Here is a 22,947-nt window from a genome sequence, read left to right as displayed (position 1 = left end):
GCATCGCAATCCTCATTGAATACAGAGGGATGTTAGAGTGTTACCCCACGGCTCAAAATTTCCTACTTTTTTATACTAAGATGGATGATGGAATTTGCAAGACTGTGCGTATTGAAATATGTCGGGTATTGGAAAGAGACAGATCGTCGTGCTTGCTGGACCAAAATATAAGCCGCTAGGCGAAGCACATATTGCCGTCTGAGGAGTGGACTTTCTTGGAAGATCGATCTACGAGGAAGCGACAGCGGCTGTAAGCTAGTCATCAGACCCTTATCATTCGGGCCCGTTATGAAATATGGTTAGACTCCGGCAATAGTTACCGGCCACGGCTTTAGGGGTAGCCGAGCAAAAACACCAAGGGATAGCTATGAAATACAATTTTCTTCGTATTAGGAAATAGTTATATAAGGTGAGTAGAATCGCGGCAGAAAGTTCGTTTTTTTATAGTGAACAGGGGACCCTGCAACAGGGACAGCAAGGGCACCGACATTTAGGTAAGGGTATCAAGGCTTATTGATATATGTTGAGGGGCTACTATGTGTGGCGCGGAAGAAAGAGGGAGAGAGTTGTATTTCTACTAGGCGAAACGCCCACTATCTAGTCCGAGGGGCTTGGTGCCTTCCGCACCTGTCAGAGTGGTCAGGTGACCACCATCTCGCAAAGAATATAGTGTTATAAAACTTCTTCGAGCTTCGTTGGGGTTTCGGTCACCAATTTAGAGGAGCAGGATCACAACAGTGAAGATGAGGTGATTGATAAGTAGGAGATAAGTGAGAGATAAACTAATGAGTTTCAAACCCTTCCGTTCTCAATGGGGTACCGAGCAAGGGTAGATCTCTGTGGGTAAGTTGTATTCCTTCCCTAAGGGCAAATTATGAACTGGAAAATTAAAAAAATGCAAGCCTCCACTAAGCAAATTCCGCAGCAAACAGTAAGAATATCCCAGGCTCCATCGATCTCAGACTTTTCGAATAAAGAAAGCAAACAACTGAAAGAAAGGACGGGGCTAGACCACACTGTATCCTCCGTCGATCAGATGATCTGCAGCAACACTCAGGCAATAATCTTTGTATAAACCTTCAACCGGGGCGTAACAGAAAAAGCCGAGAACTCTATGGTCATCGTTCCAAATGGCAGAACCACAAACACCGTCAACCATATCAGCAGCCGAATCTTGTCCCATGTAGCTCCATTGTGTCGTAAACCATATCTGCTGGGGCTCTTGGGGGTCGTCGGATGGAACCCGCATGGTGTTTCTAGACATTCGCTCGCCTTCAGCAAGACCGGAGAAGGGACTATCAAAGTATACCAGATCATGCTGCTGAGTCTCTGCAATCCGAATGAAATCTCGGAGTCGGAATGAAGTTGCTGGCGTTAGGGTGTTCTCGAATGGTTCATTTACAAACTCCACCCCATCTTCAAGCTTAACCAAGGCAACGTCCGTATGCGTGAGTTCCATAATAAGTCTGCCGATTGTCCTGCCACCGGCATGAGGATGGTAAACGGTTCCATCGGCAGGGAACCCGTGCGCAGCAACAGTCATGAATTTCTGGCCCAGATTATTTTGGACAAGGACACCGGAGGACGAACGCATTGACTCTCCTTTGAGATTTATACCGGAGCTGACCATCACCCCTGGTCTCAGTATATCGTACTGGGAGCCGTCAGATCGCGATGGAGAGGCGGTTTGAAGTCGTTGAGCAGGCAGCGTGCGGGGGCGATCCATGTGATGCTCTGAAAGGTACAAGCAGGTGCAACGGGCAACAGAACGGGGAACAGACCGCAAAATTTTATCCATAGCATTTTCATCGTGGTCAATTCGATCTTCGAGAACAATGACGACGATATGGCCCCACACCTGAATCTCAGTGATTGGGATTCGAGCTTGTTCAAAGAACTGGCGTACTAGATCGGATATGAGGTTCAGTGAGTCATTCTTATTTCGAAGATCAAGGTCCTGTGAGATTTGGATTTTCGAACGACTTCGATAGCGGAAGGGAATGGCTGGGCCCTTATCGTTCGGATTGTCCGTCAGATAACACGGAACACCTGCAATTCGCTTTGGCCAGGGCTTCGGTGGCAGTACTTCGACGCGAAAGATCAGAATCCTGTCATCAAACTCAACCGCCTGTGTAGTTGGAAAAAGATCTATCAGAAGCTTGAGGATATGAGATTCGGAAAACATCCACGGAGATTGGCGCAGGTCGAAAGGAAAAATGATTTCACGCGAGGAAGGTAAACACGGTTCTGCTGCAGGATCGGGATGACTATGTAGTGAGGGATGCCGGTGAAGATTGGTTGAAGAGGATGGGGGAGGTTTGAAATCTATATGAAATTAGCTTTGCATGTCTGAAATAGTCGGTATCACTTACCAATGACTTGAAAATCATACCCGGGCGGAGCTACCAGGGGCTGTAGATGGGAATTTTGGAGAGAGAACAACACAACATTTTTGGGCAGGATGGACTCGGGAGACGGGGTCGTCCTCCGTTTACGAGGCGAGGAATCTATCGGACTCGTTTTTGGCGAGATGAGAAGTAGCTCGTGTGTAGGAAGTCCTGATGCCATAATGTGAAGCGACAATGAAAGTGATGGAAGAAAGGAGATGATGGTGATGATGGTGATGGGTGGAAGAGAAGAGATGGAAGTAGGAAGGAAGGAAAGAAGCAAGTAGGGAAGTGCCCAGGATACTTATAGTTAAATACTAGTCATCAGAAGTATAAAGTACCCATAGTTCATACAGGGCTAAAGGGAAGAGCAAAGAGCACCACAATTTCATTAAGTAATGTTGAATGACCTACCATTTTTGTCCTGTTTGATAAGTTTTATCCAACCAGATAGCTCTCTGTTTGTTTGTTTGCTGATGATCAATTTCTTCTTCACTCTCTCAGCTTCCTGAGCCTCACACCAAATAATATGCCATCGTTGGCATCAACGCCCTTTCTCAACTTGGGTGATGAGCATTTCTCTTCACTCTGTAGTTAAAAGTGGCTCAGGTGACGCAGATGTCAAAGAGCAGAATCGAAATAATGAAGCAAATCTGCTCTATCTCCGTCAACTCTTGTGAGGGCCTTAAGGCCTGAGGCTGCCAAGGGGGATTACTAAAGTATTATCATCTTGCTGAATAGGCAAATCGCCCTGCGCTAGCGATACTACCTAGCCACGTTCAACTAGCTGGTTTAGCTGTAGAGCTAGCTGTAGACCTTCTTCAACCGATAGCTCCCCTTCATGTGGGATTTGTCGATTTGACCGTGTACGTTTCTGGCATTTCCTCTCATTCGCTGCGCGTAGATTGGTGTTTTCTTGCGCTAGTAGCGCTGCGTTGAGCAAAGAAGTTTTTAGTCAATGGTATACTGAATTGTGGATTTAGATAAACTAAAGTGCCAAGCAATCTTTGAGATTAAAAGACCTAGCTAGACCTAGCCGAAAATCTGACCCCGGAGATAGGTGAGACGCTCCGGGGTCTCTAGACCGTGGCCGTTACACGAAACGGCAGACGGGACGACAACTGCACCACTTAGCGAGAGGGTGTGGTTTGCCCTGGCCTTGGTGGAGTGGACCCAAATGACGCTACGGTCTGGCCGTTACCAACCACTGAAACCTTGCCAGAGGTCGACCGTACGGAGACTTTTGCGGTCCGAGGTTCGACTGCAGAAGTATTTCACATTCTTATGCCCCCATACCAGCTACCAATAATTTTGAGGATGCAGGTTTTGTGGGAGAACAACCATTATATCGAGCTAATATTGCCTCCCTGCGACGGCAAGGCTTCTGGTACTGGACCAATGAAGGCTGTTTTAGACAAGGATATATGTAATAGTAGATGTCGTACTAATTCGTCCACACCATACTATGCCTTTAAATATGCAGGTTCACTCCAACGGCATATTAAATTTTGCGCAACGTAATTTACATATGCGCGAGGCTAATCTGAGCTGCATTTCATTGCCAATTCCGGCCCGATACACAGGCTTCGCATGTGAGCCGAGTGTGGTCTGCCGATGATTCTAGATTCTATCTCGGTCTTAGCTCCCTTCCGGCCAAATCTCCGACGTAGTATTTTACTTTGTGCCGTTCGGCTCGGCTCGTCTGTGCAGCAAATATGCTTTAGTCCGATGAATAAGGCAAAGATCAGCCTAAATGTCTCCGATATATGACATCAAATAAAACTATGCTATTCATTGCTTTGAAAAGAAATCGCGCAGCAAGAACTATCGCAAAATGATCTTCAACCTATTTCCTACTAGTGTCAATCTGGCTGGCATTGATGATCATCTCATCCAATGCCTTGCCGGGAGTAACCCATGGAAGCACGGGAACCTTTTCCTCCACCTTCACCTCCAGTAAGGCTGGGCCCTCCGAGCGAATAAGCCACTCAAGTTTATCTGCGACATCAGACACAGCATCCAATCGCTGAGCTTTGATGCCCATTCCATCAGCCACCTTCACAAAGTCTGGATTTCGTTGATGCGCGTGGGAGTATCGCTTGTCATAATCAAGAGCCTGCCACTGTGTGACCATAGCTTGCTCATTATTGTTGAGTACCAAGATTTTGATGTTAATCCCAAACTCCGCGGCCACGGCCATCTCCTGTATCGACATACTCAGCGATGCATCCCCATCAATATCAATGACCATTGCGTCAGGCCGTGCGACTTGGGCGCCAATGGCTGCAGGAAGCCCGAAGCCCATGGTTCCTGCACCCCCAGAAGTGATCAGCGAGCGATTCACAGTCCACCGGAAAAACTGAGCCGCCCACATCTGATGGGACCCAACACCAGTGGTAATTATGGTTTGTTTCCTTGATTTTTCGGTAAGGTCGCTTAGAAGCCTAATAACACACTCAGGAGATATTTGTGTCATTTGCTTTGGAGGCGTCGGCTTGATCGGGAATGTCTTCTTCCATTTAGAAATCTGGCCCATCCACTCCGGTCTGCTCTCCACCTTCCGGACATGAGGAAGTAACTCAGTGAGACTGGCGGTAACATCTCCTTGGACGAATTCATTGCACTGAATGACTTTGTTGATATGAGGGGGGTGGATTTCGAAGTGTATGATGCCGCCCCGTTGATCTTTACCAGCCGCTCTTGCAACAGGAGCAAAACAATCGGGGTCGCCGATGGCACGATCATCAAAGCGTGCGCCCAAAGCGATCACCAAATCAGCTGCTTGGATCGCCTTATTTGCATATGCAGTACCATGCATTCCTAGCATCTGAAGTGACTTTGGATCGTTCTCATCAAAACATCCAATACCAAGAAGACTAGTGGCAACTGGAATGCAGGCAGTTTCAGCTAATTGTGCCAACACTTTCGGGCCCTCGGCACACGAAATCACTCCATTACCTGCGTAAAGAACAGGTCTCTGAGCTTTGTTGATAAGATCTGCGCTTCTTTTGATGCTCGCTGATCGGTTGGCTTTGAGAGCATCAAATCGTAAAATGGGGTTATTCAATTTAGGGAGGCATTGGGATGAAGCCACTCTAGCGGGGGTTTCAAGAACCGCACTGGTCACGTCTTTGGGTAGCGCCACTAGAACAGGGCCCGGTCGTCCACTCATGGCAATTCTAAAAGCATCATTGATCTGCGTGGCAAGATCCCGGATGTCTCGTACCACAGTATTCCATTTCGTGCAAGGGCCCGTAATGCCAATCACATCTGCTTCTTGAAAGGCATCCGTGCCCATGGCATAGGTTGGGACTTCGCCGGTGAGAACAACCAGTGGAGTGCCATCTTTTAGCGCGTCTTGTAAAGGCGTGATGAGGTTCGTCGCACCCGGCCCCGAAGTGGTCAGAACAACTCCTGGCTTCCTGGATGTGCGGGCATATCCTTGCGCCATATGGCCTGCCCCTTGCTCATGTCGCGGAAGAATAAATCGGAAATGAGGACAGTTGTGCAGAGCATCAAAGACTGGCAGAATAGCCCCGCCGGGATACCCAACTGCTCATTGTTTATATAGTCAGCTCCTATATCATCGAGATGTGCATAGAAAATAGGAAGCAAATTCCTTCTCCCTTGCTTAGGATCAACTTACAGATAGAATCAACTTCTTGCCTTCGAAGCATCTCACACACAATCTGGCCACCAGTCATACTCATCAGAGATCGATCGAGGGTATACTTAAGTTGTCCACCTGACTTGGTAGATATAGAAGACCCCGAAAGACGAACTGGCACCACTCGATGTTTCATTTCAAGAACCTTGGTCGTTTTCGATGGTAAGTTGGCTATCTGGACGGTTTTTGAGATCCCAGTATGAAGCCCCGAGGATTGAACTGGCGATTTGAGTGATTCTTGCAATGCCTTCTTTGCAATAGTTGTACAATGTACGTGTTTGTACTTGACGGAGCTCTCATCACGTAGAAGCTTGAGTGACCGAGGAAACATTCTGGGCAAAGGTGCTGATACCGCCTTCAAGTCTGGATGCAAAACGTAAAGTCTATACGGCGAGGGGGGATGATGGGGTTCACTTTTCAAACATATGAGGGAATATTTTAGGCTACTTTTATAATGGTGTACGGTCAAGCCTCAATGATGTATGTTACGCTTGTGAATATGGAGTTACTTTCAATACACATGACTCATCTAATAGCTATTCTTGACTTGCATTTTGATTTGATCGGCAGACAAAACGTGAAGCCGTGAGAATGATCTGTGCGACGAAAGCCATTACACGACCTGATATCATTATGCAGGAGATGGTCCGCCTCCAGAAACTCGAGACTCGGCACGTGCATTCGTGTGGTACCGAAAGTAGGTACGCACGTTAGTGTGGTGGCAAGGTTAGATGTGTAAATGATATCATTATGTGGTTCAATTCTCTTGTCTATGCTGTTGTTGGACGATTGCAGGAGATGGTCCGCCTCCAGAAACCGAAACTAGACATGTGCATTCGCGTGGTACCGAAAGTAGGCACGCACGTTAGTGTGGTAGCGAGGTTAGATGTGCAAAGACATAGAGATAGCAGTAGAACGGCCAACTAATATATTACTTTGTAACATCAAACGGTTTCAAGAAGGCCATTAAAAGTAGAGTATAATACTTTTGACTTTGATACTGCGGAAATTCTGTTGTATGATGCCCAGGTCCATCTTTAGGATCTCAGAAATAGCATCTAGCTTGATAACGAATCATTCAATGAGGTGTTTTTGAAGACTTCTATCTTGCACATGTATACAGTTGAATCATAAATGCCGCAGATAAGTAAGTTGTATTACAAATAAAGGAACTGAAACGGTGTCGATCAAGACAATCACTTCCAGTCTTGGTATATAATGCAGAAGAATCTAAGGAGGAGGGTAGGACGAGGGGTGGTAAGACCGGAGTACTCAATTCGATCCAATAGTGATAGCACGACCTGCATCCCAGGATTCATGGTCATACTTATTGCTCAACTTATAAGAAGACTCTTTTCAGGCCAATTTTGGTTTTAATGACAACATTCCATTTCCTTATCCCACCATCAGTTCCACTCGAAAATTGGTGCGATTTCCAACATTCGTTTCTCTAGCCTTTCGACAGATACAGTATAATTCGAGTTGAAAGCAGGAAGAATGACTGAAATTCCAAAGAGACAATGGGCTCAGGTCTTTGAGACCAGTGGTTCAGGTAATAAATTTACTCCTTTTCAAAGCCCCATTCTTCCTTACAACTTACGTTCGTTGTTTAATATTTATAGCGTTGCACTTTACCCAAGTACCTGTTCCCGTGCCCGGCGCTACCGAGGTGCTCGTCAATATCAAATACTCCGGAGTGTGTCACTCGGATTTGCAAGCGTGGAAAGGGGGCTGGCCACTTGATCCGAAGAAAGGTCTTATCGGTAAGCACCTGATCTCTCAATGCCCTTGATTGGCGTTATCCAGTTTTTAAGTGTCAAAAGGACCATACTGACATCCTAAAGGAGGTCATGAGGGCGTGGGGATTGTTGTTAAGACAGGAGAGGGAGTTGAAGATTTAGCTGTGGGTGACCATGTTGGAATACAGGTGAGAGAAGAATGCTTGTCCCTGTTGCTTATTTTTCCACTCTTTCAAGTATACTAAATGAGCCCACTTGACATAAAGTGGATCAACAGTATCTGTGGTTCTTGTGTGTCCTGTGACTCCAATGATCAGAGGTCGTGTGCAGGTGCTCAGTTTTCTGGGTACACCAGAGACGGCACCTTTCAGCAATACGTCGTCTGTAAGGAACTCTGTGCCGTTCGAATTCCTCCAGAAGCGCCTTTAGACAAGATTGCTCCCGTAAGTGATCTAGTTTCTTTTACCTAAATATCCAGCTCAAATATGGCGTGTTTCTAATCGCCTGAATATAGATTCTTTGCGCTGGGGTAACTGTCTATCGCGCCCTTCAAGAGACCGGCGCCCAGTCGGGTGATATCGTTGGTATGATTTCGTTTATTTCGTCGTGATTTTATCAATTATAACTATCCACGTTCACTGCTGATGAGCTATATTAGCCATTGCTGGTGCTGGTGGGGGGCTCGGGACCCTAGCTTGCCAATATGCGAAGGCGATGGGTTTTCGAGTACTTGCAATATCAAGTGGAGCTGAGAAGAGAACGCATTGTGAGAAATTGGGCGTGGACTATTTTGCGGACTATAGAAGCTCCAAGGATCTCACCCATGATATCCAGAGGCTTACCAACGGAGGTCCTCATGCTGTGGTAGTGGTGTCATCAGATGATCGTCCCATCTCCCAGGCTGTTGAGGTGAGATGATACATGAACTCTTCCAATCTTTTTTTCCTAACAGCACCCACGTAATAAGTCGTCCGGAAAAGTGATTTAGCTAAACTGAATTTTGCAGTACATCAGATCTCGGGGAACAATTGTGTTAGTTGGCTTGCCGCCAGGGGCAGTCATAAAGGCCGACCTCTTCTCAGTCGTTATCCGTATGATCACTATCAAGGGATCTTATGTTGGCACCAGAGAGGATACCGAGGAGGCACTGAAATTCTTCCTTCGTAAAAACCTCGCCATGCAATGCCAGATCATGGAACTTGAGCAATTACCTCAAGTCTATGATATGATGGAGAAAGGTAAGTGAGGCCTTACTCTCAATTGACTAAATTCTTTACGCGCTCCAGGCTGACCATGGAACGTAAACTTCTCTTCAGCAAGTATCAAAGGTCGAATAGTTTTGAGGATGCCTGAAAGTGCGGGCATGACTGAGCTATTTGCCCGACCGAGCTTGATGCCACCATTGATCACCCCGAGCTTTTCACCCAAAGACCATAATATCGGCACCCTCTTGGCCCATAGAATGGAAGAGCTGGGAGTTAAGGACTTCTTTGCCGTCCCAGGTACTTGCGCCAAGATTCCCATATATTTCACAACATTCAAGCTTACTAAAACTACTATCATTGAAAGGCGACTCAAATCTGACCCTACTTGATCAACTTTTGAAAAACCCAAGCCTACACCTTATTGGGTGCTGCAATGAGTTGAATGCTGGCTACGCTGCAGATGGGTACGCGCGAAGTTCCCCTACCAAAGTTGCGGTTGTGGTAGTCACATTTACTGTTGGGAGCCTATCACTGCTTAATGCAATTGCAGGAGCCTATTCTGAGCGACTTAAGATCATAATTATCTCAGGCTGTCCAAGCTCAAAATTGTTGACAGAGGGGAGTCTCCTTCATCATACGACAGGTGGAGCGAGCAAGGACCAAGCACTGCGTGTATTCCAAGAGTTCACAGCTACCTCAATCCGTCTAGATTCCAGTGAACATGCCGCACTCCGCCTAGATGAAGCCCTCTCTCATTGCATTCATAAATCACTGCCAGTCTACATTGAGATTCCCACCGATATAGTGGGGGTTGTGGGCAATGCAGCAACTCCTTTGCAGATTTCACCGCCTCCATCATTAATTCAATCAGAGGCCGTCGATGAAATTATATCCCCACTGATTGCCATCTGGAATGCAGCGCACCGGCCGATTTTGATCATTGGTGCTCTGGCACGCTTCTTCCTCTCGACAGAAGCTCTGATAGCATTTGCCGAAAAGCTGGGTTGCGCCGTCTTCTGCCAGCCGGATGCCAAATCAACGCTACCAGAGTCACACCCTCAGTTTGTGGGCACATTTTGGGCCATTGCTTCCAAGCCCGAATGTAGAGATATTGTGATGGACGCTGACCTCTGGGTGGTAGTTGGAGGCCGTTGGTCTGATTTGCACACGGTGGGAGGTCTCAATATCCAAGAGGAGCGCCGACGTATGATTAATATCCAGGAAACATCCATACGAATGCCGTCTGGTCGATTGTTTCAAGATTTATGCCTAGCCGATGTTCTTGGCGCTTTTCTGCGGTCCTCAATTCCCCCCAAAAGAGAAACACTTCTTTCATTCCAATGGAAGTCTCGTGAACAGACCAGAGTCAACAGTCCTGCGCCTGGCGAAGCTCTCACAGTGCGTGGGATCGTGGATGTTATCCAACAGCTAATTACAAGCAAAGATACCTTGATAGCTGATGCGGGGGATGCTTGGTTCAATGCCGCCGATATTTCGCTCCCCATGGGAGCGAACTTTCAAATTCAGCTACTTTATGCGTCTCTAGGATGGAGCCTACCTGCTGCGCTTGGCTGCCAACTAGCTCGCCCAGATGGGCGAACAATCCTCATGATTGGTGATGGCGCTTTTCAAATGACTGCTCAAGAGCTAAGTACTGCCATCCGAAGTAGAGCCAACATGATAGTCTTTGTCTTCAACAATCTGGGTTATCAGATCGAGGTAAGTTCTTACGATTCATTTCAAGGCTACATATCCTGCTTCTAGATCCTCTTTTTTTCCTCTCCATTTTTGAATTAAGCAAGACTCTTTTACTAATGTTTTTTTCCATCCTTCTTGTCGGCTTCTAGTCTGCCATTCATGATGGACCCTATAATTACATCGCCAATTGGAACTATGCCAAATTCGCTTCCGCCATGTGCACACCCAAGCATACAAGAACATGCAACGACCCGTTCGCATCTCAATTGGACAAAGACCGGGGTCTCAATCCGGCATTTTTCTCGATGCAAATCAAAACACAAGCCGATCTACTATCAGCATTAGATCGGATCAATTTTGAGCCATGGAAACTAGCCCTCTTGGAGTGCTGCATTCAGCCCGGCGATGTCAGTGTTGGTCTACGGCAGCTTGCAGGTGCACTCTCTGAAACAGTCCAGTGAAGTGATCAATTTGTCTAGATTTGATCTCATACCTCAAATCAATTCACGAGTTTCATTGAACATTCATATCGGTTCGTAACGTAATTCACAAGCGAGCCGCCACCACAAGCAACCCGCCATCTCTAGAACACATAGTAAAAGCGATAAATTACAACATGATATTTCAACAACAAACGCTCTTATTTAATTTCATCCCTCGCTGATAGCAATTGATAAGCATTTTTAGTATTATATCTCAGTTTTGAATAAATCGAGAACATGCATTGTTATGGTATCGAAAAATACAGTGGGGTTTAATAAGTCTGTTCCCACCCGCATTTTCACCCATGAACATTGAAATATATATATCTATATATCTATGCATAGCACCACCATACTTTACTCAATTTACTTCGAATAAAACAGGGTTAAACCCTATGCCAATCTCGGGTAAAATTTAAATTTAATACTTTGTATAATACCCCTTTGCCTTCCGTACTGCCATATATCTGCGCCCTATACTCAAAATCAATGAATCAATCTTCGACTGCGGAATAGCATCCTATACTATCTTTATACACCTTTTGAATACTATCCAATCCTCCTCAGACCTTCCTATATATATTAGCTTAGGAAATAACTCAAAAAGTTTAACCTTTAGCTACCGCTATACAGGTTCAATTGGGTTTAAATCCGGTAAGTACGGCGGCTACTCCTCTATATATATCCTATAAGTTTTAAACCATTCCTATATGATTTTAGTAGTATAGATCCGAGCGTTATCTTACTAAAAGATAGAGTAGGGTCGATAGAATGGAAGTAGACCTTCTTTGAGAGTATCTATATAGGAAATAGCAGTATATCCTGTCTTCTTCAATTCTGGGTTAATAATATTCTCCTACCTTATAATAATCAACTCTAATCGACCACCTAACTAGATTGTACCCTAAACCATTTGTGAAATATCTTTAACGTATACCTTAGCATTTATAAGATCTTTTCTATAGCCTTCTAACCGAAAGCGCTAATACCATTGTGGTCCGCAGTTTATTGTTCGTTATATAGAATACTTATCCGAGAAGACCTAGTTTTGAATGTTATTTCTAGACCACTCAGAGCGCCATTTTTAAATAAAACGATATCGTCGTTAAGCTAATTCCTTTCCGATTGGAATCTTCCTTTTTGTCCTATATTTTAGAAGACCGGTTAGCCTTAAAACGTTAATAATAGTAGAGCGGGATAGATGACCAGGTATAGTATAACTCAGCGTTTTATAGGACTAAAAGGGGTGTCGGCGGGCGAGTATAAAAAGTAAATAGCGAGTTCGATCACTAAAGATCCTTGGGCGACCGGTTCGAGGGAGAGATTTAACAGTATTATATTCTTTGAACCGTTTCAAAGTATTGTAAATCGTTCGGCGGGAGCACCTAAAATCGAGTGCTAGCTTTGACTGGGTAATACCGGCCTGATAGCTATAAATAATAGCTAAGCGTTGTGCTAGGGATAGCTCACCTGATTTTGTACGACCTAAACCAAGAATATCCTTGGTTAATACCATTAGGGGGTGTGTAGGAAGAAGAAAAAAAAACACGATGGTTGTTAGGGAGATAGCAAGTGGGGCAGTGGGAACAGACTTTTTGAACACTATGTACATCGCTAAACCCTAGAAGTATATATATCTCAATCACTGATTTATTAAATCCCCCCATACTCTAATGAGTGGCTAGATATCACGAAAAAAGCATTATGCTAGAAGGAAAAACTCTTATAGACAACCGTTGTTAAAATATCATATTATAATTTATCTCTTTTACTATATGTTTTAGAGATAGCGGGTCGCTTGTGGTGGCGGCTCGCTTGTGAATTACGTTATACAAAATCGCGCTGATTGTAACGTAATTCACAAGCGAGTGGCCACTACAAGCGAGTGGCCATCTCCAAAACACGTAGTAAATGCAGCATATTCCACATTTATATCTCAACAACCATGTATTCATCCTATCTCCCCTTTTGTCGATAGTTATTGATAAGAATTATTAGTACTATATATCAATTTCAAAGAGAATAGAATACTATCTTACTATTATTTCAAAAATTACCGAAAATTACGTCCCTAAAAGCTAGAAATATATATATCGTAGTTATAAAGCCATCAATTTTCCTGAAGCTCCCTAGATATGCTAGATACCATATATAAAGTACTATGCTATAAAGACAAGTCCCTATAGACTACCGTTATTGAGATACTAAGTTATAATTTATCACATTTACTATGTGTTTTGGAGATGGCCACTCGCTTGTGGTGGCCACTCGCTTGTGAATTACGTTACCCATACCCGACAGTAGTGCGACCGTAATTTGAAGACAATGATGTGCTAGTCCTGAATTCAAGAAGTACGGATTCTTGTTGAAAATGGCCGGGATATCTGGGGGCCTTTATAGGTTCAGAAGGACGGACAGAAATTTGTGGTGGCATTTGTTGAGGTTCTTATTAGCTCAATTTTTCGTGGGTGAAGGGCGTTGGAATAGTTTAGCAGGAATGATACAATAAGAGGAATGTAATGCGCGGTTTGCATAGTCGATCGCTGTGATAATCCAACGATTACCGTTCGGAGTAGTCGGTAAGAGGATCGCATGGTTTCTGGGTAGGCCAACGACTAAGTACCGTACTATCTAGTACAGGAGTACCCAAGTATACAGAATGGTCCGTACGGGACCGCACGGGCACGTAATGGCCACATAACAGGGCACACACTCGCACATAATCATATGGGGTCTGGGATCACAGAATAGCTTCATTGCGGAGCGAAGCGAAGCAATTATAAATCAGAAGGTCGTACCTAGGTATGTACGTACGTGTCACGTGGCCAATTTTCTTCTCAGGGGGCCAGAAATAATATAATATCACGTGACTTTTAATCATACTCACGTGACATTACCCGGTCACCTGACCAAGTTTCTCCATAGAATTATGACAAAAGCAGGGGAATTAATCTAGCCGAGGGGTCGCTGTAAAGCCAATAAGCCAGTAAGAGGGGGGCCTTGCGCAGCATTAGAAGTTGGAATCAGTCGCTTTGCTCTGCAACGACTATCTCGACGGCCGTAGGCCGGCGAGATCACTCGTATTTAATCGATCAGGTAATCCCCGGCAGATCACGTGATTTTTGATGTTCGAGAGATCATGTGATCGATCTCAGATAGATCGGGTGATTTCGACAGATCAGGTGAGCTCTGAATAGCTTCATTTTTGACAGATCGTATCATGTTTAGCAGATCGGGTGATCAGATCATTTAATAATAGGGCTAAGCATGCTAGTTATTCAAATGCTGTGCTTTTTACAGTGGCGATACCATAATAAAGGGCACTCATATTGAAAATGGAGTACCAAGAACGACCTCTGTCCCAGTAGTAAAATCGCTGTCCAGATGAGAGAGTCATGAGACCAAGGCGGTAAAAAAAAGCGGTAAAGAAATTATATGGGTTGGCGCGATGACATCTAAAACGTGCCGTACCTACCATCTTCCTGGTAGAACTATGAGAGACAGTCTCTGGATATGCAGGCTGCTGTAAAATACCTGGATTTTCACTGACAACTACATATCCCCTGATTTACCTCTGTTTCACATTGCTCACGTGGAAGAAAAATCACATGTAAGATAATCCCATGTTTGCCTGGTTTTCTGCCCTTGCCATATAAATACCATCTCTCTAGATTTCCACTTCTTCATCTCTCACATCGTCTTTCCCACTCTTGCATTGGCCATGATGATTTCCACTTCCAAGCCTGACTTCCCAACTTCCACTTGAAGCCAGGTACTGACAGCGAGAATCTATGCAATATCCATTTCATCGTCTTGGCTTCCCATTCCCCAAATCGAGCGTTCATGCTAACTCCGAAGTCGGGCCTCAGCCTGTCCCATGATCGAAGCTGTTGTACTCCATTGATATAAACTGAGATTGTCCGGATCTGCGACTATTTGAGATTCCTCAGAGCTTTCACATACTTTGTTTCATGAACGAGCCGGGGTGTGTCTGTGGTTAGGTTGAGGCTGCAAAAGGTTGTACCAAATCACGTACCTCTGTCAGACAAGATGCCAGACGCCCCAAGTTCTCTTCAAAACCTGGGAGACGGTGATCCGCCAGAAGCTAGAAGCCAACCCGGATCACCCATCTCCCCGTCTACCGAAAACTCTCGATCGCGTTGAAAAGAGAAGGACAGAGCCTACGTGCAGAGCTGTTACGAAGGAGAATCCTAGTTCCACATCATACTCCGCGGACGGAATTCTGCAGAATCCCTGGTGTCAAGCAGAAACCATCAACAACTTCCCACCCGCAGACCGATGGCCGGAGCGCAATCGCGAACCAGCATATGGCCCAGATACTACGGCCGTACGTGGAATCCAACCAGGATAATTTGTCAGAATTCCTACCCATGGTGGACTTTGCAGCATTGATCTTCCCACAGGGTACCACGAGATTTTCCTATTCTTCATCGTACGAGGATACGAGCCCACAATGTCTTTTTATTGGAGGGATACGAACCCGACACACAACGAACAGGAAGCAATGGATATCCTTTCGAAGCTACGAGACATCTGGCGGGACACGCGTGAACGGATTGCGAAATCTCAAGAGTTGCAAATACAGCAAACGAACTGCCATCGCCGTGAGGAAGATTTCGATGCATGGGTTCCAGCTCGAGCACCTTGATTCCAAGGACACTGTTTGTGAACCCAAACCACCATGCCAAGACGTGCACTACTCTGAAGATGAAACCCAGAGGGAGTTTCTCCGATTTCCTGGCTGAGTTCATGCAGCTTGCCAAGGAAGCCGTAGTGAACGCCACCGCAACGGACCGGGCCCGATTAGCTGGTCATTTTGCAAGAAGAAACGATTGCAAGAAGCAGCACAGCAGTTGACTCCTTCACATTTGACGCAGCAATCCTTGAATGCATGTGGTTACTGAATATAATACAACAAATGGGAATCGATCGAGACTTGTGATATCCCTTTGAACTTCTTTTCCATCGATCTCAACAGCTCCGTCCCAAAATTCCCCCAATTACCCTTTTCTTCATGGATGAGTTGTTGAGCGTCATCTCATGGATTGGGGGATATCAAGTGCAGTGCCCCAAAATCCCTCGAGGGGGATGGGGGACAGATATCGAACAGTTCCTGCAGGCTGGTTTGTGGGATATGTTCTATTTTCGACTAATCAGACAACCGCACATGCCAACTGATAGGAGACCAGGGTGACTGGAGAGTCATGCGGCTTCCGTTTCTTTTCTTCCTGGTCATTCTTATTCTTTTCTTGGCTTCAAGATTACTTCATTTTGTTTTACAGAGACACCCTTGATTACTTGAAGTCGAGAATTGGAAATACGATGGGTCTTTTTATACTGGACAAGCTAGAGCGGGATATTTCGTTACTCGATTTACGCCGGCCAATCCTTCATGAATGGTCCACAAAACCTCGAGCACCATATCCCTCAGTCTAGACTTCTTATTAAGGAACAACCCAGATACTGGAAATTATATCCATCGTATATGCTGATAACAAAAAAAGGGTATTAAATATACACAAACGTGAACAAACCTCCAAGCAGCACATACCAACCACCAAATCTGTTTACCGGTCACGGTAGTGCAATATAGAAAGTAGAACGTAGAACATGAACCATGAGCATAAACAGAAATGGTATACACTACAGCGTAAGATTGATGCCCGCCGCCTTCAGCGCACTCAGAACATCCAACTTAATCGACAGAGTATTCGCAGCCAGCGCCTTGGTGAAGTACGGCAGGTCCTTGCCGTTATACGATGTCTCATTTCCAGTGATATCGAAGGGCAGGATGCCGTCTTTGTAGGGATTCGACTTTGATGTGAGCAGGGTGATGATGGCGGTTTGGTCGACCTTGCCGAGCATTGGCACGCTGTTGTTGCCTGGTTTGAGGACGAGGTTGTTTAGGTAGGTTGTTCCTACTGATTTTCCGTCTAGCTGGAGGTCTAGGGTTACGTTGCCCTATTTCTTTGGGTTAGTGTCGTGGGGATGAATAATGGGATGTGATGTACGGAAAGAGGAGTAATCACCATTGGAATGGTCATGACCGAGGCATTGGGGATAATGACGGTGCCGTTCATCCCGTATCCGTTCACTGGTGGGAACATGATGAAGAACTCGGCCACATTGAAGCCCTTGAGTTTATTCAAGCCTGTTTAATCGAGTCAGTTAGCACACCCTCCTCTTCTCCTCTACTCCCAGAATCACGAAACCAGAAAGAAAAACATACCCTTCATAACAACAGTCTTGTTATAATCAACCGTCGTCTTAGGCAAACCACCCTGCTTCAACCCGGGCCTTCCATAGATATTCAACGAAACCTCCTCATTCAACATAACCGCAGTAGTATAATCCGCGAACGCATCGGCATCCGTCAGATCAACCCTCTGCTCGAAGTGGATTTCCGCCCCGTCCTTCGACTGCACAGCGGGGACAGTAACATACGCGAACGGAGCCGCCGCACCGGCCAGCGAGACCGACGAATTGAAAGCGTAGATCTGGGGGTGGTAAGAGCTTTTCGAGCCGAGGACTTGTCTCTGCTCGAGGTAGAAGGAGTTGGGCGTTGGGTCGCTGAGGATCATCTCTGTGATGGCGAGGGTCGAGTCGTTGACGGCGTCTTGTGCGATCTTGGGGTAGGCGACGTAGACGCTAGACGGGGCAGTTGTATGTGAGTGGGATGATTCCTTCCGGGCCGTCTGAAGGTCAAGACGGTTGAGAATATCAGGAAGGGTGGACTTACACCGGTAGTAGGATGATTAGGAAACAGGCGATGAATATAATCAGGTGCACCCACCACCATTTCTTGAAATGGGCGACGAGCCGCGCGCCGAAGCTCTTCTTCGTTTGCGTCGGGGTTACGCTGGCTTCCTGTTCGACGAATGAGGGCTTTGTAGTCGACATCTTCTTGTTACTGTGGTTTTTGCATTAGGGATTGTAACTGTAAGAGTCTACGCAAGACATGTACAAACCGAGTCGAGTCGAGCAAACACCTATAAAAAGAGAGAAGAGCTTCGAAGCGAGGGGGAAAAAAGAATGAAAACCAATGAGAGTGATACAAGCACCCCTGAAAGAGCGTGGGTAGTAATCCGTACTTTATAATAAAAGACTGAGACCTAAAATGAAGAACTAACAGGGTATATTCTAGCGTCACATGTTATAGACCTGAAAAAAGCCACCAAATGCAATTACAAAAAGAAAGGGGAAATATGATGCATGTCAGTATGATAGAGTCTTCTTCTGGTTTCCTTTTATTTTGCTGTTTTGTTATTTCTCCAATTGTATATGGAGAATAGAAGTCCAGGTGGCACTTTAGCGGGGAACTCCAGATTTCCGGGAAGACGCGATCAAGATGTTTAGAATCAGGTTACGAGTACGAGTAATCATCACCACATGAAAGACAAGAGCCGAGGTGGACTAAAATACCAACAATTCCAGGACGCGTGCATCTGTCCTACCGGGGCGTTTCCTAAATGTCGTGGGAGATTAAGACTTTTCAGAAATACTCATATAGAGTACCGTTACACTTGATTATTGAATGAGCAAGATCCTCATTGGTGGACGGCGACACTAGCAGCAACATAGCGTGCTGCCAAGGGAGGCGACCCTGGATGCAAGGAGCGTGCCCCCGTATTCACAGGTTTTATACGGCGAGAAAAGCCGAGCTAGTCCAGTCAGAACCCCCGCTAATCCACAATAATCCGCGCTAAACATAACCCCAAGGACGCCAGTGTGTTTTAGGGCGTCAAAGCCCGGAGAAGAGGCCGATCTAGACACTTTTTAGTCAATGCTCCGAGACAAAAGCCGGGGAACAATGCGGGGGGTCAGGTGTTGAGACCCTGTTACTTGCTTTCTATACTGAAAATTTGGAGAAGATCAAGTAAATGCTCCTAGGAAGTCCAAAAGATACAGATCAACGCTGTCTTGATTCTGTCATGAGTTCATGAGTCGCCACACTGAGGCATCCAGCAAAATAAGAGAACAAATATGACAAACAAAATTGTCCAGGGGGTCATACCCAAGAAATATGACCAAGAAGAGAATTGGTAAGAGAAGGTGCCATGAAAATAGAGAGACAAAAATGGCAAATGATGGGAGGAAACGAAAAAGGGTATACACGGAGAAGTGAAGTATTAAGCCTGCGAGACATGTGGACCACAGAGTCGGTCCATGCTCGATAACAGCTGCCCAGGCGGCTAAGAAAGGATGAAGATGCAAATGTGAAAATAAAAGGAAAAGTTTGAACATGAGAAAGTGAAGGAATGTAAGTCGAAGAATCGACTATAAAAAAAAAAGCAAAAAAAATCAAAGATCAGCTCAGAACGCTCCAAACATAATGCAAAATGCAAAATGGATGGTACTTCGATAACTCCAGAACGCGTCGAGATAAAGGAATGTGAATAGAACAGAAGACAGTCTATGCCTCTGATATGTTGGACTTCTTGCGTTGGAAGATACTGCGAGTGCGGGACTTGCTGCGTGGCTTATTGTCCTTCTCTCCGCTGGCATTTCGGCCACGGGAGCGTCCACTGGGGGCGCGTCCATTGGACTCCTCGTTGTATTTGTCCTTGTAGATCCTTTATACTTGTTAATGACGTCGATCGGGATGTAAATATCAGGAAGAACGTACCAGCTGTTTCCAACCATGCTCATACCCTTGGACTCAGCCTGGCGGTAAAAGCGTGCCGCCTTCTTCATATCCTTTTTACAGCCAACACCCTCCGCATAGCAGAATCCAGCTTCGGCCATGGCATCAACGTCGCCCCATTGACCGGCGATCTCGAAGCAGCGCAGAGCATAAGCCTTGTCCTGTTTGATACCCCAACCATTCAAGTAGCTGACGCCTAGTTCATATATGCTCAGAGCAAATTGAACCCGGTTAGCCTTTTGTAATTCCTTCGCCTTCGATGCACCGGGAGCATCCGGATCGGCCAACATATCCAATCCGACAGAATCCACAGCTTTGCGTAACCATCGTACCCCCTCCTTCTCATTGGATCGCATGCCCCAACCGTGTCGACAGGCCAGCGCATAAAGCAGCATTCCCGTTGGATGGTCCTGCTTCGCGGCAATCCGCAGATGATACGTCGACTCACTCAGAGATCCTCGCTCGTGGCATTCAATACCCTTGGCCACGTGCTCGTCGGCTGTAAGGCCGGAAGCTGAGACCTGAGCGGTGGGGGCTTGGGGTCGCACTGTGCTAGCCGAATCCGCAGAAGAGACAGTTTCATCCCTGTCATTGTTCGTTGGTCGGGTGCTCTCAGCAGAGGGCCGTAATACCGGCTCCACTGGTGAGTCGGGAACAGGCCGAGACTTGAGAGTTTGAGGTTGAAGTTGAGGTTGAGGCTGGCGCTGAGGGTGAGGCGGGGATTGAGGTGGAGATTGAGGCTTAGAAGCTGGGACTTCGTGCATCGAGCGAGGCTTGGGCGAGTGCTCTAATTGGCGAGGGGGCGTAGGGGATGGCGTCCGTGCCAAACGTATTGGCTCCTCTGAATGCCGGGGAGGCGTTTTCTCAAATATGGGCTCTTCCCACTCGAAATGAGGCGTTTGCAAGCCTGCAAAGACCACGGAATCCCGTGAAAGGAAGCGTCCGCGCGGAAGCGCATACTTGGCGTACATATAAGACGACATGGCGGACGACGGCTCGCCGTCCATGGCTTCCACTGCAGCAGCATCTTCGGTCGAAAGCTGCAAGAGAAGCGGAGTCGGCTTGCCGCGACGGGTCATATGGTTCGATTCCGAGGCAAGGATCGGTTCAGTAGGCGTCGAAGATCCAGGAGCAGACAAGGTCGTACTTGATCGACTCAGCGGTCGAGAGAAATTAAAAGAAGGGCGGGGTAGGTGGTTCGTTCCCGTTCCTGATGTTTCCGAGCTCAAGGACGGCGATCGAGGGTGTGGTCGTGCAGGGAATGTCGACATGGGAGAATACGGCAATGACACAGCACTTCCGTCTGACAGCTTGCGAGGTTTGGAGAACGTCGACCCACCATTGGAGCTGCTGTATTCATCATCAGAACTCTCATGGTGTGTAACCTTGGCACTGCTGGATGGACGCGTCCGCGGTGACACCGGCGGTGCCAAGGTGCGTGGGATGTGCAGTCGCGAAGTTGATGAGTCGATCGATGAACCTTGCGGATCCGCAACCGCCACAACAACAGGCGCACCCTCCGCTCCACTCGGACGTGACGTGAAATCCTCTGGTGACTCGGTGCGCGGTATTTCATGCGCTTCCTCACTAATATTAGGCGTCGTTGTCCGCGGCGTCACATTATCATTATCCTCGTAAAAGCTAGCCTCGGTGGTAGCATTGGAGATGGAGCTGAATCGAGGATGTTCGGATATAGGGCGGTGCTTGGGCTCTTCATACTCTGGGAGTCCCTTCTGCGTAGGTTTCCGGGTCAGTTCGGTGCGGGTGCGGGGATCAACCGACGACTTGGAGCGGTAGAAGCCCGGCCGGCCTTGCGAAAGAGATCGAGCTACACTCGCCGGTGGCAGCCGACTCATACGGCGGTCTCCCCGTCGAGACTCATCGAGTTGTCGGGCAAGAAATCGACTCTGAGCGGCGAATGCGTCGAGGGGGGGAAAGTGCGGGAGGAACTTCGCCGTCAAAATGCGCCACCCGTGGGGAGCCACTCCGCAGGGTATTATCGTGGGAGTTGGAGCGATATTCGCCCAGTTTTCCTCGCATATCCATGATGAGTATATGAATATTTAATAGTCGGCTAGTGAATCATGTATCCCGATTCGGTTGGATTCGAGATTTGCGCCGGAAGCATCGAAGTAGTCTAGAAGAGTGTCTGGAACGAGGTCGGGGTTGCGGATCACACAAAGGGGGTTCGGGCGGGGGAGGCGATAAAATAGAGCCAAAGGAATGACAGCCCTACAGACAGAATCGAAGCCAAATGAAAGATCAGGGCATTGGGGGAGAGGTATAGAGAGGAGAGAAAGGAGAAAGGAGAAAAATGAAGGGCGGACGATCATAATTGCCAAACCTTGGGAGGGCAAGTAGTAAATAGAGGCGCCCCGTGCACTAAAATAAAACAGTCGCACTCCACTGTGTCTCGACATTTGACAAGGGATCGTCTCAGGGGGGACACTTATTCAGGGGGGAGGGTCGCCAAGAATAACATTCAGACGCATATTATGTATTGTTATTGGCTACGGATTCTTCTATTGGAACATATACTCTTGGAAGCCTACTATTGATTTCCCTAAGTATTCTCCTACTCCCTAGGACTGAGTGTTTTGTTGACCCGCTATCTTCTAGAATCCTAGTTGCTCTGCCGTCTCTCCCCACACGGGTGGTTTCATCATATGCTGATCTGAAGAAACCACCTCACATGAGTTATGCCTGCTCTCGATTATGACATGGAAGAAACTGGTGCCTAGTCACATATAAAAATCAGGACGGGCGAGCTTTTACCAATGGTTGAGAGAAGTGAGACCATCCCCTACTTAGATTGCAAGCCACGAGAGCGGGTACCACACTACTAAAAGGGTTTCAACTGGTTCCGAATGGGATGGGGATATAAAGCCTCAAGGGATTTATCCTCCGGCCGTTGTATAATGGCTTCTTTTCTATTTTGATAGTGCAATTACTATATTACAACCTCAGATGTCGCCATAGAAATTATATACGCGGCCTTTGCGAGTTAACTCAACCATGGTCCGTGATTTGCACTATCCCCAATTAGGCATAATGTTGCAGGTTACTCAGCAACACCCCCGGGTCCACGGGTGGCCTAAACCTTG

The 22,947-nt window shown here is 46.6% G+C and overlaps 6 protein-coding genes across 6 annotated transcripts; 2 read left to right on the top strand and 4 right to left on the bottom strand.

The window, feature by feature from the left end:
- Positions 1-1,006: 1,006 nt before the first annotated feature.
- On the bottom strand, positions 1,007-2,568 carry N7518_002860 (uncharacterized protein; the record flags this gene model as incomplete). Its single annotated transcript, XM_057183787.1, has 2 exons — positions 1,007-2,325; positions 2,373-2,568. 2 exons carry the CDS (start codon positions 2,566-2,568, stop codon positions 1,007-1,009), a joined length of 1,515 nt encoding a protein of 504 aa, XP_057045237.1.
- Positions 2,569-4,233: 1,665 nt separating this feature from the next.
- N7518_002859 (Thiamine pyrophosphate enzyme C-terminal TPP-binding) lies at positions 4,234-6,091 on the bottom strand (the record flags this gene model as incomplete). Its single annotated transcript, XM_057183786.1, has 2 exons — positions 4,234-5,939; positions 6,034-6,091. The coding sequence occupies 2 exons, from the start codon at positions 6,089-6,091 to the stop codon at positions 4,234-4,236; spliced, it is 1,764 nt and encodes a 587-aa protein (XP_057045236.1).
- Positions 6,092-7,551: 1,460 nt separating this feature from the next.
- N7518_002858 (Thiamine pyrophosphate enzyme C-terminal TPP-binding) lies at positions 7,552-11,157 on the top strand (the record flags this gene model as incomplete). Its single annotated transcript, XM_057183785.1, has 10 exons — positions 7,552-7,606; positions 7,677-7,817; positions 7,899-7,981; positions 8,060-8,236; positions 8,308-8,377; positions 8,452-8,702; positions 8,800-9,031; positions 9,110-9,295; positions 9,363-10,717; positions 10,846-11,157. 10 exons carry the CDS (start codon positions 7,552-7,554, stop codon positions 11,155-11,157), a joined length of 2,862 nt encoding a protein of 953 aa, XP_057045235.1.
- Positions 11,158-15,506: 4,349 nt separating this feature from the next.
- N7518_002857 (Retrovirus polyprotein) lies at positions 15,507-15,847 on the top strand (the record flags this gene model as incomplete). Its single annotated transcript, XM_057183784.1, has 2 exons — positions 15,507-15,526; positions 15,586-15,847. The coding sequence occupies 2 exons, from the start codon at positions 15,507-15,509 to the stop codon at positions 15,845-15,847; spliced, it is 282 nt and encodes a 93-aa protein (XP_057045234.1).
- A 995-nt stretch (positions 15,848-16,842) lies between these two features.
- Positions 16,843-18,099, bottom strand: N7518_002856 (DUF3712 domain-containing protein; the record flags this gene model as incomplete). The annotated part of the gene is made up of 4 exons (XM_057183783.1): positions 16,843-17,160; positions 17,229-17,350; positions 17,429-17,847; positions 17,939-18,099. The coding sequence occupies 4 exons, from the start codon at positions 18,097-18,099 to the stop codon at positions 16,843-16,845; spliced, it is 1,020 nt and encodes a 339-aa protein (XP_057045233.1).
- Positions 18,100-19,612: 1,513 nt separating this feature from the next.
- On the bottom strand, positions 19,613-21,699 carry N7518_002855 (tetratricopeptide repeat protein; the record flags this gene model as incomplete). The annotated part of the gene is made up of 2 exons (XM_057183782.1): positions 19,613-19,772; positions 19,826-21,699. 2 exons carry the CDS (start codon positions 21,697-21,699, stop codon positions 19,613-19,615), a joined length of 2,034 nt encoding a protein of 677 aa, XP_057045232.1.
- Between the last annotated feature and the right edge of the window lie 1,248 nt (positions 21,700-22,947).

This window comes from Penicillium psychrosexuale (genome assembly GCF_028828465.1).
Source record: "Penicillium psychrosexuale strain IBT 29551 chromosome Unknown utg000002l, whole genome shotgun sequence".
NCBI lineage: Eukaryota > Fungi > Ascomycota > Eurotiomycetes > Eurotiales > Aspergillaceae > Penicillium > Penicillium psychrosexuale.
This window is presented reverse-complemented; position numbering and strand designations above follow the sequence as displayed.